Source organism: Anolis carolinensis, chromosome 3, assembly GCF_035594765.1.
Source record: "Anolis carolinensis isolate JA03-04 chromosome 3, rAnoCar3.1.pri, whole genome shotgun sequence".
Classification (NCBI taxonomy): Eukaryota; Metazoa; Chordata; class Lepidosauria; order Squamata; family Dactyloidae; genus Anolis; species Anolis carolinensis.
The window spans coordinates 85,212,122-85,227,949 of NC_085843.1; the positions used below are offsets into that span (position 1 = coordinate 85,212,122).

Below are 15,828 nucleotides of genomic sequence, written 5' to 3' on the forward strand. Positions count from 1 at the left end.
CGTTCTATATTATCCAATGCAGTCTGCCTCTTGCCCGGATTCACAGCTGTTTCTCTAGGCAGGCAAGGATCACAGATTTTTTAAAATCTTCACAGGACTGAACTTATAACGGATTTTACTTCCAACAATGTTGTTACTGTAAGTTCATTTTATGCAATTCTATCTTTATTTGTAGTCAATTTTTAGTATGTTTTCAATACATTGCAATGTTTTTGTGCTAAATTTGTAAACACCGTAATTACTACATAACGTTACCGTGTATCGAATTGCTTTTTCTGTCAATTTGTTGTAAAACATGATGTTTTGGTGCTTAATCCGTAAAATCATAACATGATTGGACGTTTAATAGTCTTTTCCTTAATTCCTTATTATTATTCAACATTTTCACTTATCCAACGTTCTGCCAGCTCATTTATGTTGGATAAGTGAGACTCTACTATATTTAATTCCTCATTATTTCAGTGGAAATAATGAGGAATTAGAATATACATAAAGCAACCTCTAAATTGAAATCAGGAAAATTCTATATAAGTTAGGGGTGAATAATGAATTATTTGATTATGTAAAAATATGTTTTTAAAGGCCTACAAATGTTTCAGCTAAACAAGCTATAATCCTCAATGAAATGTAACGTCTTTATTTTCTACACCCGTTTCAGCGATTTGGATTTTTAAAGAACTATTCCTGCAAAAATATTCCATTACAAGGTGGAACTTTGATCTTTGGGCACAAGAAATGTTCACATCACAATAAACTTTCACATTATCTTTGTCCAATTTAAATATTACAGCAATTAAAGGATTAAATTTATATTCTACTTTGTCCATAGGGCACTAATGACCAGAAGAAGAATAACATGTAAACAATTACCTTAAAACAATCAAAGAGATGGTCAAGTTGTTCAGGAGAGAAATCCCAGGCCAATTTTGCAAGGAGGTCATGTACATTCTTCACAATGGCTTCATGTTTCCCTGCCTTGATTATAAATAATGTTAACATTGTTATCCTTGTAACAAGATACGTGTTATAAACAATTTCAATTTCTCTTACAATTTATTCACAAAGTATCCTACAGAGAGGAACTGAGGCATACTTTAATGACCAATGAGTTCATGTAATTATTTGCTATTTTAATATATGAGTATTAATAAGTTAATATTTGTTAAATATTGATATAACTCTTCGTTCTCATTTGTTATCTATATGCATAGCACATTACAAAACACAGGAAGGTAGGTCTTACTCCAGATGTTTTTAGATTGCTGTGCCCATGATTTCTTATATCTGGCTATGCTGACTAGCACTGATAATAATAATAATAATAATAATAATAATAATAATAATAATAATAATAACTTTATTCTTATACCCCGCCCCATCTCCCCGAAGGGACTCGGGGCGGCTTACATGGGGCTATGCCCGGACGCAACAGCACAAAATCAAAACAAAAACAATAAACAAATCAGCCAACAGTAAAACATCAACATGGATAAAACAGTCATAAAAGGTCAATATACAAAATAATGTTAAAATCATGAGTTGGATCAAAAGATCTGGGCCAAGGTGCAGAAAAAATGGCAAGTCATCAGGGTGGGGTAGTAAGTGTATTAATTAAAGTGCTAAGTGTAATCCTGAGACAGCATACCTGAGGGTCTATTGCTTAGTAGGCAAGTAAGTCGATCCTACAAGGATCAATAATCAAAGGCCTTCTGGAAGAGCCAGGTTTTCAGGCTCTTCCGAAAAGAAAGGAGGGTGGGGGCCTGCCTAACCTCCCTGGAGAGCGAGTTCCAAAGCCGGGGGGCCATGACGGAGAAGGCCCTCTTTCTCGTCCCCACCAACCGCGACTGCGAGGGTGGTGGAAGCGAGAGGAGGGCCTCTCCCGACGAGCGAAGAGATCGTGCGGGTTCATTGGGGGGGGGGGGGTGTAGTAGGTCAAAATCAGAGGTTTTTAAGACTATTATATTCCCCTTTTAATGGGGATTACAATCTAAAATAAGCAGAGGAATGAGAGAATGGAGTCACAAATGAATAGGAAAGAATATGGGCTTGTTTCAATTACAATATGTGCTTATTTCAATTATATAGCCTCAGGATGGTGGGCGGGGTTATGGCCAAATGATTTCTGCCTAGTGATTCTAGAAGGTTCTGAACAGTGCTCTGCGCAGGCGCAGATTACCCAGTTATATGATTCACAGAGACCATGAATAATATGTGCTTGTTTAAATTACATGTGCTTTAGCTAAGTTACAATAAAGTATAAAAGTCTAGGATATAATCCAAAGACTTGCTGGAAAAGGTGAGATTGAGGAAGGACTTAAAGAGGCAATATGTTAGGATAAAAGAACAGAAAGAAATGTAGAGAGAAGGAATCCACAGATTTTCAAGGTAAGGTTAAGAAGCATGTGCTACCAGTGCAGCAAAAAAGCTGACAGTCACATTAAAATAGCAGTGTCACATTGTCAGAATGATAAGCAAGATAAATAATTTTGGCAGAAGAGAGTTCGATAAACATAAGCATACGAAAACGATAGAACGGAAGAACAGAGAAGATTGTGTGGTGATCATTAGAAATGTTTTAAAGAAAATAATATCAGGAAATAACACATATAAAATAACACACTATTTGGGAACAAGAAAAATGTTTTCTTCAGACAAGGACTTACTCAAAATATATTGGACATTTCTGAGATGGCTTTCTTTGCTTGTCCTGATAAGACAGCAGATTAGAATGGTTGGTTTAGCCCATAATTTGCTGTGGTTTATCTTTTTATTTAGAGGCAAGCCACAGAAAATGGAAGGCAAGATTAAGCTGTCCTTTGCCCATTGTACTTCCTGGCTCTCTAGCAGTAAAAATCCAGAGAGTGAAACTATGGCATACAGAAACTAGAACAAAAGAACCCCACCTTCTAACCCTCAGTTCTCTGATTTCTCACTGAAGTACCTGAGAGGAAAATCATAAGTCAAGTTAGAATGGCTCCCTCTCCATTCCAAAAGGAAAAGTATTTCCTACCAAAGATTGGGGAGCTGAGGAGGAACAAGGATCAACTTGGCAGAAAGAGGAGGAAAGAGGAGAAGAAGAAACATTGAACCAACATGCAACCCCAACCATCATCAAGCAAAACGTAACAGCAACATATTTCAAAATCCAAGAGTTAATCGGAAAATTCAAATTTTAGCTTAATATTAGTGCTGCAAAACATAAACAACTTAAATCCCAACAGATATGTTACAGTTAATGTAAGGCCAACTTCCTCTCATTATTCAAGTTGTCTAGTTTTTACCTGTGCAGCCCAAATGTTGTCAAGATCTTGCAAAGTGAGGGCCTTTTCTTTGATGACAAAACGAAGAATTTTTTCTAATTTTTCTACATACTGAGGTTGATGTAGACTATCCCTTAACACAATCGATAATATATTATTTTGCTGAATCCACTCCTAAATTTAAAGATGAAAAGTATTAGGTTTTCTTTCTTTTTTAAAAAAAACAACCTTTGGTTTATTTATCTTTAAATGCATATTACAGGAATAACACCAAAACTGTACCCCTAATATTGGCTGACACTGGATACTCTGTATCTCACATAATTTTGCTACACTCTTTCCTGGACAGAGATAATTTAGTATTAGTCCATGCACTGTTAAACCTTCTATTAGATTACTGTATTGCGCACTATGTGGGACTGTCCCTGAGAAAGACTTGGAAACTGACAATACTGCAAAAGTTTAACTGTCATTGTGTTATCTTCATTTCATTTCCGCCTTATGGCAAGTCAAAGGGAAACCTATTATGAGGTTTTCTTGACAAGATTTGTTCTCTGGTATTGAGAAAATGTGTTGTTAGCAAGATCACCCGGTGGGTTTCCATGGCTAAGCAGGGATTTAAATTTTGGTCTCCAGAACTGTAGTACAATATTCAAAACACTCCACACTGGTAGCATATGTCATACAAATCCCAATGATTGCTAATACGTTTCTGGTCTTAATTGATGGTACTGTAGTTATAATGACATTTAAAGTCCCAAATGGTTTGGATACTTGAAACTTGAAGGATCAACTCTCCCAGTATGTGCCTGCCTGATGAGGGAGCTTTGGTGGTGGTGGGCATCCTATGTGTCCCACCAGTGAAGTCAATACGTAAACTAGGACATGGGAAAGGGCTTTCTCAGCCAATTGTAGAATGACACTCATCTGGCATACTGGAAAGGACATATTGTGACCAATATTCCTTTCCATTCTAGTTCCCAGTGTAAACTTGGTTGTTCAACGAAGTTGTTAATTCTTCCCAAATACTTCTGTACAGGCACTCCCCAAGTTACAAATATCTAACTTACAAACAGGGATGAGACAACAGGGAGAGAAATCTACCCCTCGGAAGGGAAATCAACTCCTGAAAGAGTTATCATGGGGAAAAGGTGTCTCCACTGAAGCTTTCTGACCAATCTTTGTTTCCACAACAAGCCAAATTTTTCAAAATCTAATTATCACAGGGCCAAAAAGTGAGGTGAAATCTTCTGAACTGGGGCACAGACAGCAAAGGAAACATCACAAGGGTGTTCACCCTTCCCTATGCTATCTAAAGCTAATATATGTATTTGGCTGGAGTTACACTGAAAAAATGTACCTATTCTGACTTATGAATTCAACTTATGCAAAAAACCTATCTTGTTCGTAAATCGAGGACCGCCTGTACTCAGTTTTAAAGCTTTTAAACACTTTAAAATCTGTTTTTAATTCATTATGATGTTTATCTTAAATTATTTATAATGTTTTAAGCTGTTTAACATGCTTCAATGTTATTTGAGATTTTCCAATATTTATAATAAATAAATGAAGGTATAAATTATTGCATGCAGATGTGTGTAAATACACTTACTGCCATTCTTTCTGCAGTAAGCCACTCCTCTTCTTCAGGATTGCCATGTCGATGAGTATAATATGACACACTAGATATTACCTTGTTAACTTCATTTAGTGCATTCATTTTTCCATTGAAAGATGAAATTTGCAACAACCTGTGAGGAAAATAACGCATCAGAAAAGGAGTACTGTACAAGATACTTTCCCCCAAATCCACACCCTCCAAACTGTAGAAGAGAATCTTACCTAAGAATCATTTTTAATCTAAATATTTCTAAATTTTTTACAGTTTCCTCTTGTCCTGGTACTCGCGAGGCTAAGTTCTTTAATGATTTAATTATCATTGACAATGCGTCATTTTTGGCTTCATTCTTGGCTTCTTTTTTGAGTTCATCATCAGTTAAGTTTTCTAAAAACTGTGGAACCATTTCTATAATGGGGAGGAAGTATTTCTTCACTGTATGCAGTGTCAGAAACTCATAGCACTGTCCAAATGGTCTATGGGAGGAAAAAGATCAGTGAAAAGACTTAGTTATATTTTAGGCAATACTGAATAGAACAGTTCCATTATGTATTAGGAAAATTGAGGAAAACAAGATATCAAAAGCAAGATATCAAAATCAAGCTAAAACTGAAATGTTTCCATTTGGCCAGCTCACCAGTAATGAAACAAAAGGGAGGTTGGCACACCTGCTGCTATTACTACTTAGAAAACCAATTCAGAAATTGAGAGCCAAGATTCACAACCATCACTTCAGCTTCTCGCAATTCATTTCTTTCCACCCAATATAGCAATGTTATATGCTAACACATTGTTCTTTAGATAGGAGTGGTTAATGAAAGTTGCAATTCAACACAGAAGCCCTTCTCAGGCAACCATGCAGCTTTACATAGCATTGCTCCATGGCAGCTTTTGAGGGAGTAAAAATATGGATGCTGCTGTGAGCTGCTCAAGCTCTTCCATTCAGTTTTTTTAAATTTCTCCTTGACATTAAGTCCAGTCGTGACAGACTCTGGGGGTTGGTGCTCATCTCCATTTCTAAGCTGAAGAGCCGACGTTGTCCATAGACACCTCCAAGGTCATGTGGCCGGCATAACTACATGGAGCGCTGTTACCTTCCCACCGGAATGGTACCTATTGATGTACTCACATTTGCATGTTTTCAAACTGCTAGGTTGGCAGGAGCTGGGGCTAACAGCGGGCGCTCAATCCGCTCCTGGAATTTGAACCTGGATCCTTTAGGTCCACAAGTTCAGTAGCTCAGCGCTTTAACACACTGTGCCACCAGGGACCCCTTTCCATTCAGTTTAATTACCATAAATTTTACCCTAAAATTGGGAACAACCACAAATGGTGCAGAATACATATATTTCAGGATGGCTAGTCAATATATTATTGCTGTTATCTATCAATACAGATAAGGCATTGCAGCAAGAAAACCTCTGAATGGTTAATAAAATAGTATTTGTTGGGTCGTGTATACATATCTTATTTAAATTTATTTACAAGAGGTAAGAGCTCTCATGTGAAGTTTCTCACATCTACATATCACTGTGTCACAAACATTATACTGCATTATAATATAATCTTTTGCCCAACTCAGATTATATAATCCAGATGTACTATTTTTTTCTATGCCAGAAAAAACACTACTGGAAGTACATGACTCAGAAAGAATGCTGTTTCTGCAAAAGCATAGCCTTGGGGAGCTGTTTTTGCATTCCTATCCCAATGATAAATTTCTACTGAGAAAAATCCCAAATGTTAGCTTTCAAACTTTGCCTTCAGTTTTCTGAGTACTAAAATGCTCAAGATCTGACCGTTTTAGATCTAAAAAATCTAATAATTCTTTTTGCATACAGGTTAAATAGGACATACAATAGAATTTAGTTTTTAAAAGAAGATATCTATTCTCAATTGTGTTATTTTTGGATTGCATTTTTCTTTTCTTTTCTTTTCTTTTCTTTTCTTTACACACTTCTGAGAATATTTATCTGCACACAATAGTGACTTTTGTGTTAAAGAGTGGGATAGACAACAGTCTTGAGGTCCAGTGGTTATAATCCCCCTCTCATCAGGTCTCACATCTGAATTTTAAAACTTAAAACTAAAAATATTTTTACGCAAAATGATCCATCTGCTTTCTGGGGACATGGGAGCAAATTGAACATATCTTTTGTTTCTCTCACTGGGCTTTTTAAGGAACTGAGTTGCTCTAAAAACAGAAGGATGTTGTTTACTTCCTTATAAAAGGTCTTCATATTTCCAGGTTTACCTACTGCTTTTACAAAATCACCTGTGCTGAAAGTGGACTAGAAGAAGGAAATGAAAAACAAACGGCCCTAGAAAGCATAATGTGACATTTTGATTATTTAAAAAATTAAAGAAGGGGGTAAGTGTGCTCTTGAAGATCTCCAAAACAATTCTGGGGACTGGGTTGTTGTATGTTTTCTGGGCTGTATGGCCATGTTCCAGAAGTATTCTCTCCTTACGTTTCGCCCACATCCATGGCAGGCATCCTCAGAGGTTGTGAGGTATGGAGAAACTATGCAAGGAAGGGTTGTTGCATGTCTTTCGGGCTGTGTGGCCATGTTCCAGAAGCATTCTCTCCTGACGTCAGGAGAGAATGCTTCTGGAACATGGCCACACAGCCCGAAAGACATACAACAACCCTGTGATCCCGGCCATGAAAGCCTTCGACAACACATTATGCAAGGAAGGTTTATATATATCTGTGGAAAGTCCAGGGTGAGAGAAGAACTCTTGTCAGTTAGAGGCCAGTGTGAATATTGTAGTTAATCATCTTAATTAGCATTGAATAGCTTTGTCTCCTGGCTTCTTCCTGCCTGGGGGCATCCTTTGTTCAGAGTCGTTAGTTGCCCCTGGTTGATTCATGTCTGCAACTCCTCTGTTCCATGAACTCCTCTGGAACTCATGAATCAATCAGGGGCAACTAATGACTCTGAACAAAGGATGCCCCCAGGCAAGAAGAAGCCAGGAGATGAAGCTATTCAATGCCCGGGCCCAAGCTGTGGCGCAGGCTGGTGAGCAGCCAGCCAGCTGCAGCCAGCTGCAACAAATCACTCTGACCAAGAGGTCATGAGTTCGAGGCCAGCTCGGAGCCTATGTTTGTCTTGTCTTTGTTCTATGTTAAAGGCATTGAATGTTTGCCTTATATGTGTAATGTGATCCGCCCTGAGTCCCCTTCGGGGTGAGTAGGGCGGAATATAAATACTGTAAATAAATAAATAAATGCTAATTAAGGTGATCAAGTATAACATTCACACTGGCCTCCAACTGACATGAGTTCTTCTCTCACCCTGGACTTTCCAGATATATATAAACCTTCCTTGCTTAGTTTCTCCATACCTCACCACCTCTGAGGATGTCTGCCATGGATGTGGGCGAAACGTCAGGAGAGAATACTTCTGGAACATGGCCATACAGCCCAGAAACATACAACAACCCTGTGATCCCGGCCATGAAAGCCTATGACAACACAAATTATGGGGAATATTTGCAGCTTGTGGATTCAACATTCCCTACCCATGTTGAGAAGAAAACATTTCAGCTTATGTGACTAAGGGTTCCAATTTTATCCACTTAAGACCTCTATCTCTCCTCCCGCCATGAAAAAGTGCCTTTGAAAGTTGGGGATCTTGCCATGACAGAATGGGAAAAAGTAAGTGTAAGTAGAAGCACTATCTGCTAGGTCGAGAGAGAATTTTTTTTAGTTTTTTCAGATACTTTTGGACTATAAGTCCCACCATCTTCTATGGATTTATGGAAAAATATCTAAAATGATATATCATCCACCTTTGCCCTAAATCAAAGCCACCATCTGATATAAACCATTATTTCATCTTTTTAAATTTTCTTACAGATATGAGAAATAAAGTTTCAAAACTTAGTAGAAAACTGAAAACTATTTCACATTTTGAAAGAAGTAAAAGTACATACATGTAAACTACAAATAGTAATAACTGTGCCAAGATCCATAATGAGAGGAGACTTCAATCAACCTGAAGGATTCTGCTGTTATTCAGCTGATACATCCCTAATACTTACTTAGAAAAAGAACTTACTTGATGAGAGCTGCAATAATCTGAACATTCAGTGCTGATCCACTCATAAAACGATCATGTAGGATCTGAAACCCATTTAATGTGCCAAACTTGTTGATGAGATCTACTAGCCAACCCTGAAAAACAATTTGTCCTGCTTTACAAGTAATTTCTACCACCAAACAAAGATTTATGTTGTAAAGAATAAGCTCTGTTCATCTTTTTTGCTCAGAACTCACTGCACTTTAAACATTGACTGTTCTTTTTGTGCTTTTACCTTTAATTTTAAATCCTTTCTCATTTGAAAAAAATATAATGCAATCGGAATTTGACAAAATTTTAGAAAAGTAACATTATATACATTAAATTAAAATAGTTGGTTACCCTGTGAGAGAAGAAAGCAAAAGGTTTCTTTTGTACCAGATGTGAAGACGCTAAGGTAGAGTAAGGGACAGGGCTACAACTCAAAACTGGAATTTTCTACTCTAGCATGTTCTGAATATTGCTCAATTAGGCACAAGACTTCCATGTGTCCAGTCATTGAAAAAAGAACATAACGGGCTTCTATAAACTCAGCTATACTGAACTCAAGTATATGAACCTATGAACTAAGACACTCCATATTTGAGACTCCATACAAGCAAGTGCTACAGATATACCAATACATATGTTACAAAGAGGCTATAAAATTTTCATTAGTTTTAATTTACACTGGGGAGGATTATGAATCTGTAGCAACTTTATCATAGTTCATGCTTCTCAGGCCTGACTCAGCCACAGGATTTTTTTAAAAAATCAACTCCATATTGTTAGCACTGACCAAGTTTAACTTTGGCACCAACCTAACAAATAACCATGATTAAAGATGAGAAGAGGGAACATAATTTATGCTAATCAAGATAGGTTGGGGAAATGGCTGCACAGTTACGTGGCCTGCTTCCTCAACCATAGAGTGAGGTTTAGGCAGTGATCCATGTGCACAGGCAATGGATATTTCACGGACTTCCTTGCTTCTGGCTCCTTGAGGCCATGTTTAAATTCAGGCAACAGGTATATTCAATTAATGTTCACAAATGAAATCACCAAGTTTCAAAGCTGTATATTACTACTTTACAATCAAGAGTACTGAATTTCACTAAGAATAGCCAACTTAAAAGTGGCTGTATTCACAATTTTTGCCTACATTCAAGTATCCACAGTCATCATTATTCAATGCTGAACATTTAATAATATCCAGGAAACATACTACTTAGAATACACATGAAGATGTGCTATGAAAACAGTTTCAAACTGCCAATGACATTAGAGACAAACTGTATTTTAATGCCATCCTGTGCAGACTAAGCAAAATGCTAGCAGTAGCAAATGTTTAATAAGCTATGCTGTCCTTATAAATTATTTAGAATGACCAGCAAAACAAACAAAAACAAAACCACTTTCTGCTTCACAAGATTCCTATACATTTGATTTAGCCAAAACTGAAAAGGTAAACTGACACCCCAGGAAGCAGCTGTCCACAGGTGTCTAGACAGGCGCATCAAATGTTCACTGTTGGTTCAACAATTCAATCAACACACCTTCGGTGACCGTGGGTCTGGAGGACGAGCATAAAGTTCATCTTCAGCCAACTGAACTCCAGCAGGAACAGTTTCAGAGGGGCGTGTACCATTGTAAAGATGGAATTTGCAATGAGGATTTAAGGCCATAGCAAGAAGTTCAAGAAGAGGAAACCAATCTTGGGCCAGCTTTGCCACACAGAGTTCAACTAGACGGTGAGTGTTGTTAATTATACATCTCTGTTAAGGGGCAAAATCATTTATTAGTTTTGTCTGAGACTGAAATCCTGATACTGGTATTTTAATTCTTATCACAACAAAGAAAATTATTTAGACTCCAGTTGTATGAAGTTATTTCAAAATGCTATTAAACCACAGGAGTTGTATAGTAAGGGAGTGAGAAGATAGCCTTCTCAACAGATCTGGCTATTCAAATCAATTTTGCAAAGACTGAAATTGTTCATATCATGCTCACAAAAGTTGGTAGCTAAAACAAACTCACATGGATTTCAAACTTCCAACCACTCACTGCTTCATCCGTAAGGATTTTTGTGAAAGAGATTGTTAGGCCATCTCGAAAAAATCGTTGACATGCTTCACTTTTGACATCAAGGCCTGTGTAAAAAAAAGATCAATAAAAACCCTTAGTTTGTTTCTGTAAATTCAATAGTCACCATGTGCCACTAACCATTCAAATTTTGCTTCAGAAGAAAGCAGTTTTAAATTATTATGAATACAAACCTTGAATATCAATTATATTCTTGTTAGGTTGCATAAATGCTAGTTAAGTTCCTTAATATCAATAAAGATTCTATATGCATACATCCACAGTTCTAAAAGAAGACTATTTTTAGTACATTACTTAACTTTAGGTTAGCAACAATACAACTGATGTAACCAGGGGAAGGACAAATGTAGCCTTCTAGATATTTCCAACCTCATAATTTCCAGTGTTCAATACTGAATCCCACTTGTGGGAGAAAAGTAGGATAAAAATAAATACATAAATACATAAAAATAATAGCTAGGACAGAGGGGAGCTGCAACACTATGTTTTGGCCTTACATCCATTACATTTTTTAAATGAGGAAGTTCCTAAATGACAGTAGATAAAACTTGCACATAATAATAATAATTTTATTCTTGTATCCCGCCCCATCTCCCCGTAGGGACTCGGGGCGGCTCACATGGGGCCTAGCCCAACATCACAATATAAAACAAATCAAAACACATAAATTTACAACAATAAATCAACAATATCAGTAAAACCATCATAAAAACAATATTACAGGAAAAAGCGTTAAAAACAGATATAAAACACAAGTCTAGGCCAAAGGGCGAATGTGTCAAATCGGGGGAAGGTAGTTACGTAATTGACATAGTCATTAAAGTACTAGAAATGACAATAAGAAGGCGAATCAGTGGGTCTATTATTATGTAGGCAGACAACTTGAACCAACAGAATTCACTCATCAAAGGCTTTCCGGAAAAGCCAGGTTTTCAGGTTCTTCCGGAAGGAGAGGAGGGTGGGGGCCAGCCTAATCTCCCTAGGGAGCAAGTTCCAAAGCTGGGGGGCCACGACAGAGAAGGCCCTCTCTCTCGTCCCCACCAACCGCGCCTGCGAGGGTGGTGGAAGCGAGAGAAGGGCCTCCCCCGACGAGCGAAGAGATTGTGCGGGTTCGTAGGGGGAAATGCGGTCTCTAAGGTAGGCGGGTCCTAAACCGTTTAGGGCTTTGTAGGTAAGAACCTGCACCTTGAATTGGGTTCGGAAGGTAAATGGCAGCCAGTGGAGCTCCTTAAACAGAGGCGTTGATCGTGCCCTGTAATTTGCTCCAGTTAGAAACCTGGCTGCCGAGCGTTGTACTAGTTGCAATTTCCAAGCAGTCTTCAAAGGCAGCCCCACGTAGAGCGCATTGCAATAGACCAGTCTAGAGGTAACTAAGGCATGGACCACCATGGTCAGATCAGACTTCTCGAGGTATGGTCGCAGCTGGTGCACAAGTTTTAATTGTGCAAAGGCCCTCCCGGCCACAGCCGACACTTGAGCTTCAAGCGTCAGCCCCGAATCCAGGAGGACCCCCAAGCTACGGACCTGCGCCTTCAGGGGGAGTGCGACCCCGCCAAGCACAGGTTGCCACCCAATACCCCGATCAGACTTGCGACTGACCTGGGGGACCTCTGTCTTATCAGGAGACAATATACAATTTCCCATCTTTTTTCAAACCCTAAGATTTACTTCTCTGAACTAAAACTCTAATTTACTTATTCCCCTTCCTCTGAGGGAACGTCACTCTCTTTAGAAGCGGACTTAACTACTATTCTCTTTCTTGTTGTGGTCATTATTTATGAGTACCATCAAATATTCAAACCAGACATCATATTACATTATGAAAAGACAGAAGATGATTTGTTGTTAAGAATTTTGAGAGTTAAAATCCTTTGAGGTTTACCATAGAGCTGGGAAATTTGGGGAAAGTTGCCACTGGTAAAATTCTTAAATATGGTCTTAGAAATTAAAATGTTTGCAAGATTGCAATGATGGCTCTATAGCTCAATATATTCCAGTCCTCTTAGAAGTAATTTACTCATTCAATTCTCCATTTATGATTTTCTTATGACAAAAAAATCCTCAAAATAAAATCACTTTAATAAAAATTATTTGAAAAAAAAGTCTATACGGGTGAATTTTTTGCATATTCCCTTATCTCAAAAACACCACCCAGATTTTGTTTTTCTTCTAAATTAGCCAAGGGGTTTGTCATTTGAATATTTTGTTACATCACAGGTACATAGCAATAATCTAGCTATCACATTCAGCCTAACCTACAATCATAAACTTCTTCAGACTTTCTAAGTTCTGATCTTGCTATGCTTTGTCGTGACCAAAGGCTTTTATACACAGTAAAGCACAGCAAGGTCAGGTCTTAATAAATCCTGAGAGGTTTGTGGTTATAAATTAGGCTAGATCTGCTAGCTACATCCTGGCTGTGTACTTGTGATAAAAGAGAGCAGCATATTGGCTTCATTGCGTTTCTTATGACAGAGGTGGATAATGTTCAGAGTTCAAGGACATTCTGTGTTAATGTACAGTTGGTGTAGACAATTGTAATCCTCCAAATATTTCTAAATTGAAATACCCATAATCTCTTATCACTTATGTCGGACAGCACTGCTGGAAACTGTATGTCAGAAACATTAGGAGGACCACCTCTGACCTTTGTGTCCTCCTCCACTTCCACTGAGACCTAAGGTTTGGTGAACATGGCAGCCCTTCTCCTTCCCAACTTTCTCCACCAGGACTCCTTGTTCCTGCTAATGGTTGAGAAAACACCCCATCTCAGAAGTGAGATTACAAGTTTTAAAAAGGCTTTCACTTAACAGACATTCACAAATCCTGGTCAGTCAGATATTGTAATTGGCCATAGCTACTTTTAGTTCTTTTGGGAAACACTGCTTGAGGGCTGGTGACCCAAGTGTGCCCTGCTACCTGGCAGATCTGGGCTCCTATCAGCCCACCAAACAATATGCTAATTTGGTCCACACCGGACACAAGGAAGTCACAAGGAAGCAAAACTGGCTGGTACCACAGGGCAAGTAGTCCTGTTTCTCAGAAAAATCAGGCACCCACTGGACCATCAAATTGCCTGACAGCTTGCTTCTACTAGAAAAAAAATGTCCACAGAATAATCCCCCTTGTAGTGGAAACCACAAGACAATGGACCGGGGGCCAAGGGTTTCTCTGAGTTATTGTTTAAAATTGTCTGAATTGTCTTGACCTATATTCAGTTCTTTAGATCTTCTCTCTACCTTATTACTTGCACGTCTCCTTTTGCTTCAGTTTCATCTGAGTTGCTGCTTACTAACTGAATCTAGTCAATAGTTGCCTCAGAAGCCCACGATGTTTAAATTGAAGAATTATCAACTGCATGGATGTCTACAGATATACATACATACATATGCAAGATTTAAAACAGTTTTCTTTCACACATTATCACTCTTAATGCTAACATGTTTTCCCATGTTTATGTGGATGTAGCTAAATCTCTGTCATCCCAACACAAAAAAGAGATCTGAGGATGCCTGCCATAGATGTGGGCGAAACGTCAGGAGAGAATGCTTCTGGACCATGGCCCTACAGCCCAGAAAACACACAACAACTCTGTGATTCCGGTTATGAAAGCCTTCGACAATACATCTATCTGAGGTTTGATGGGATGGAAACATTGTAGGGAAATAATCTTAAAGGGGAACCCCTTGCATAGCCCAATGATAACTGAATAATAGTAATGTTGCTGGATGGGTGGAAAGTCTTGACAGTTGGATGGGAAGGTTAATGGAATAGAAAAATGGGAGAAAAAGATTATAACCAGATTTGTTGAGAAAGGATTAAGTGGCTGGAAAAGGAGAATGAAGGATGTGATAAAAGATAAAGGTAGACAAAATACTATCACTGTCTAGACAGGTTTTTTTCTTGGTAAGAAATATGAGAACTGCCTACCAAAATCAATAGAAAAACAAAGGACTCTAATATAGCTGGGACCGGGTGCTAATGTACCCATCCAATCCAGTCTCTGCAGACAAATATAAATAAAACCTGGCTAGAACCTTCAATCCATTCTAGACAACAGGGGTCCATCTGGATGCAAATCTTACAACACATTTTCTTAGGTCATTATTAGTGCCCACCTATAGCATTTGGATGCTCAGGTGGAGTGTTTCAAGGCCACTTAGCGAACTCATGGCATGTGGAATCTCATCCAATATAGTACTAGAATTCCTGAACCTTGGATATACCAATTAAATACAATCAAGAGAAAACATACTGGGGGGGGGGGGGGGGGGAGGAGATGTTTAGTTTCTCTTCTATAAACACTTATCTTTTTTAGAAAATTATCCTACATATAGTAGTTGGTAAAGTTAGTCGATATGAACAGGTGTTAGATACTGTTCTTAAGAATTGTTATTCTAAAGTGTTTTCATCTTACCTTTTTTACTAAGTTCAATAGCAGCTTCTAGAAGCACTTCTAATTCCCCTTTAGGCAATACAGGAACAACCCACCGAGGTCTAAGAAAACAGTAGGACATAATATTTCAATGTTACATGAAATCCAAAAACTGTCAATTTTCAGTGTTTCTATCTAGAAAAGATGGAATAAGTTTGAACCACAAATTACAGCACTGCTTCAGGAAAAAAACTATACTTCTTAGAAATCCTTAAAGGTGAAATATTTTATATTTCCAAAAATTGTACAAGAGAGACATTTTGAATACCACAAGGGATGAAATGGATAGCAAATATTTATAATTTACTATAAACAGAAAAAAATGAATCATGGCCTTTGAAGAACTAA

At 38.0% G+C, this 15,828-nt stretch overlaps 1 protein-coding gene across 4 annotated transcripts in view; it reads right to left on the reverse strand.

The window, feature by feature from the left end:
• The window catches only part of usp9x (ubiquitin specific peptidase 9 X-linked), a 98,408-nt gene that overhangs the window by 53,425 nt on the left and 29,155 nt on the right, over positions 1–15,828 (reverse strand). For all 4 annotated transcript variants that reach the window (XM_016992435.2, XM_003218942.4, XM_016992434.2 and 1 more), the window contains 8 exons: positions 15,463–15,542; positions 10,980–11,092; positions 10,499–10,717; positions 8,943–9,058; positions 5,103–5,354; positions 4,873–5,011; positions 3,282–3,434; positions 871–975 (listed from right to left, as the gene is read on the reverse strand). In XM_016992435.2, coding sequence (XP_016847924.1) covers positions 871–975; positions 3,282–3,434; positions 4,873–5,011; positions 5,103–5,354; positions 8,943–9,058; positions 10,499–10,717; positions 10,980–11,092; positions 15,463–15,542 — 1,177 coding nt within the window. The remainder of the gene's footprint in view (positions 1–870; positions 976–3,281; positions 3,435–4,872; positions 5,012–5,102; positions 5,355–8,942; positions 9,059–10,498; positions 10,718–10,979; positions 11,093–15,462; positions 15,543–15,828) is intronic.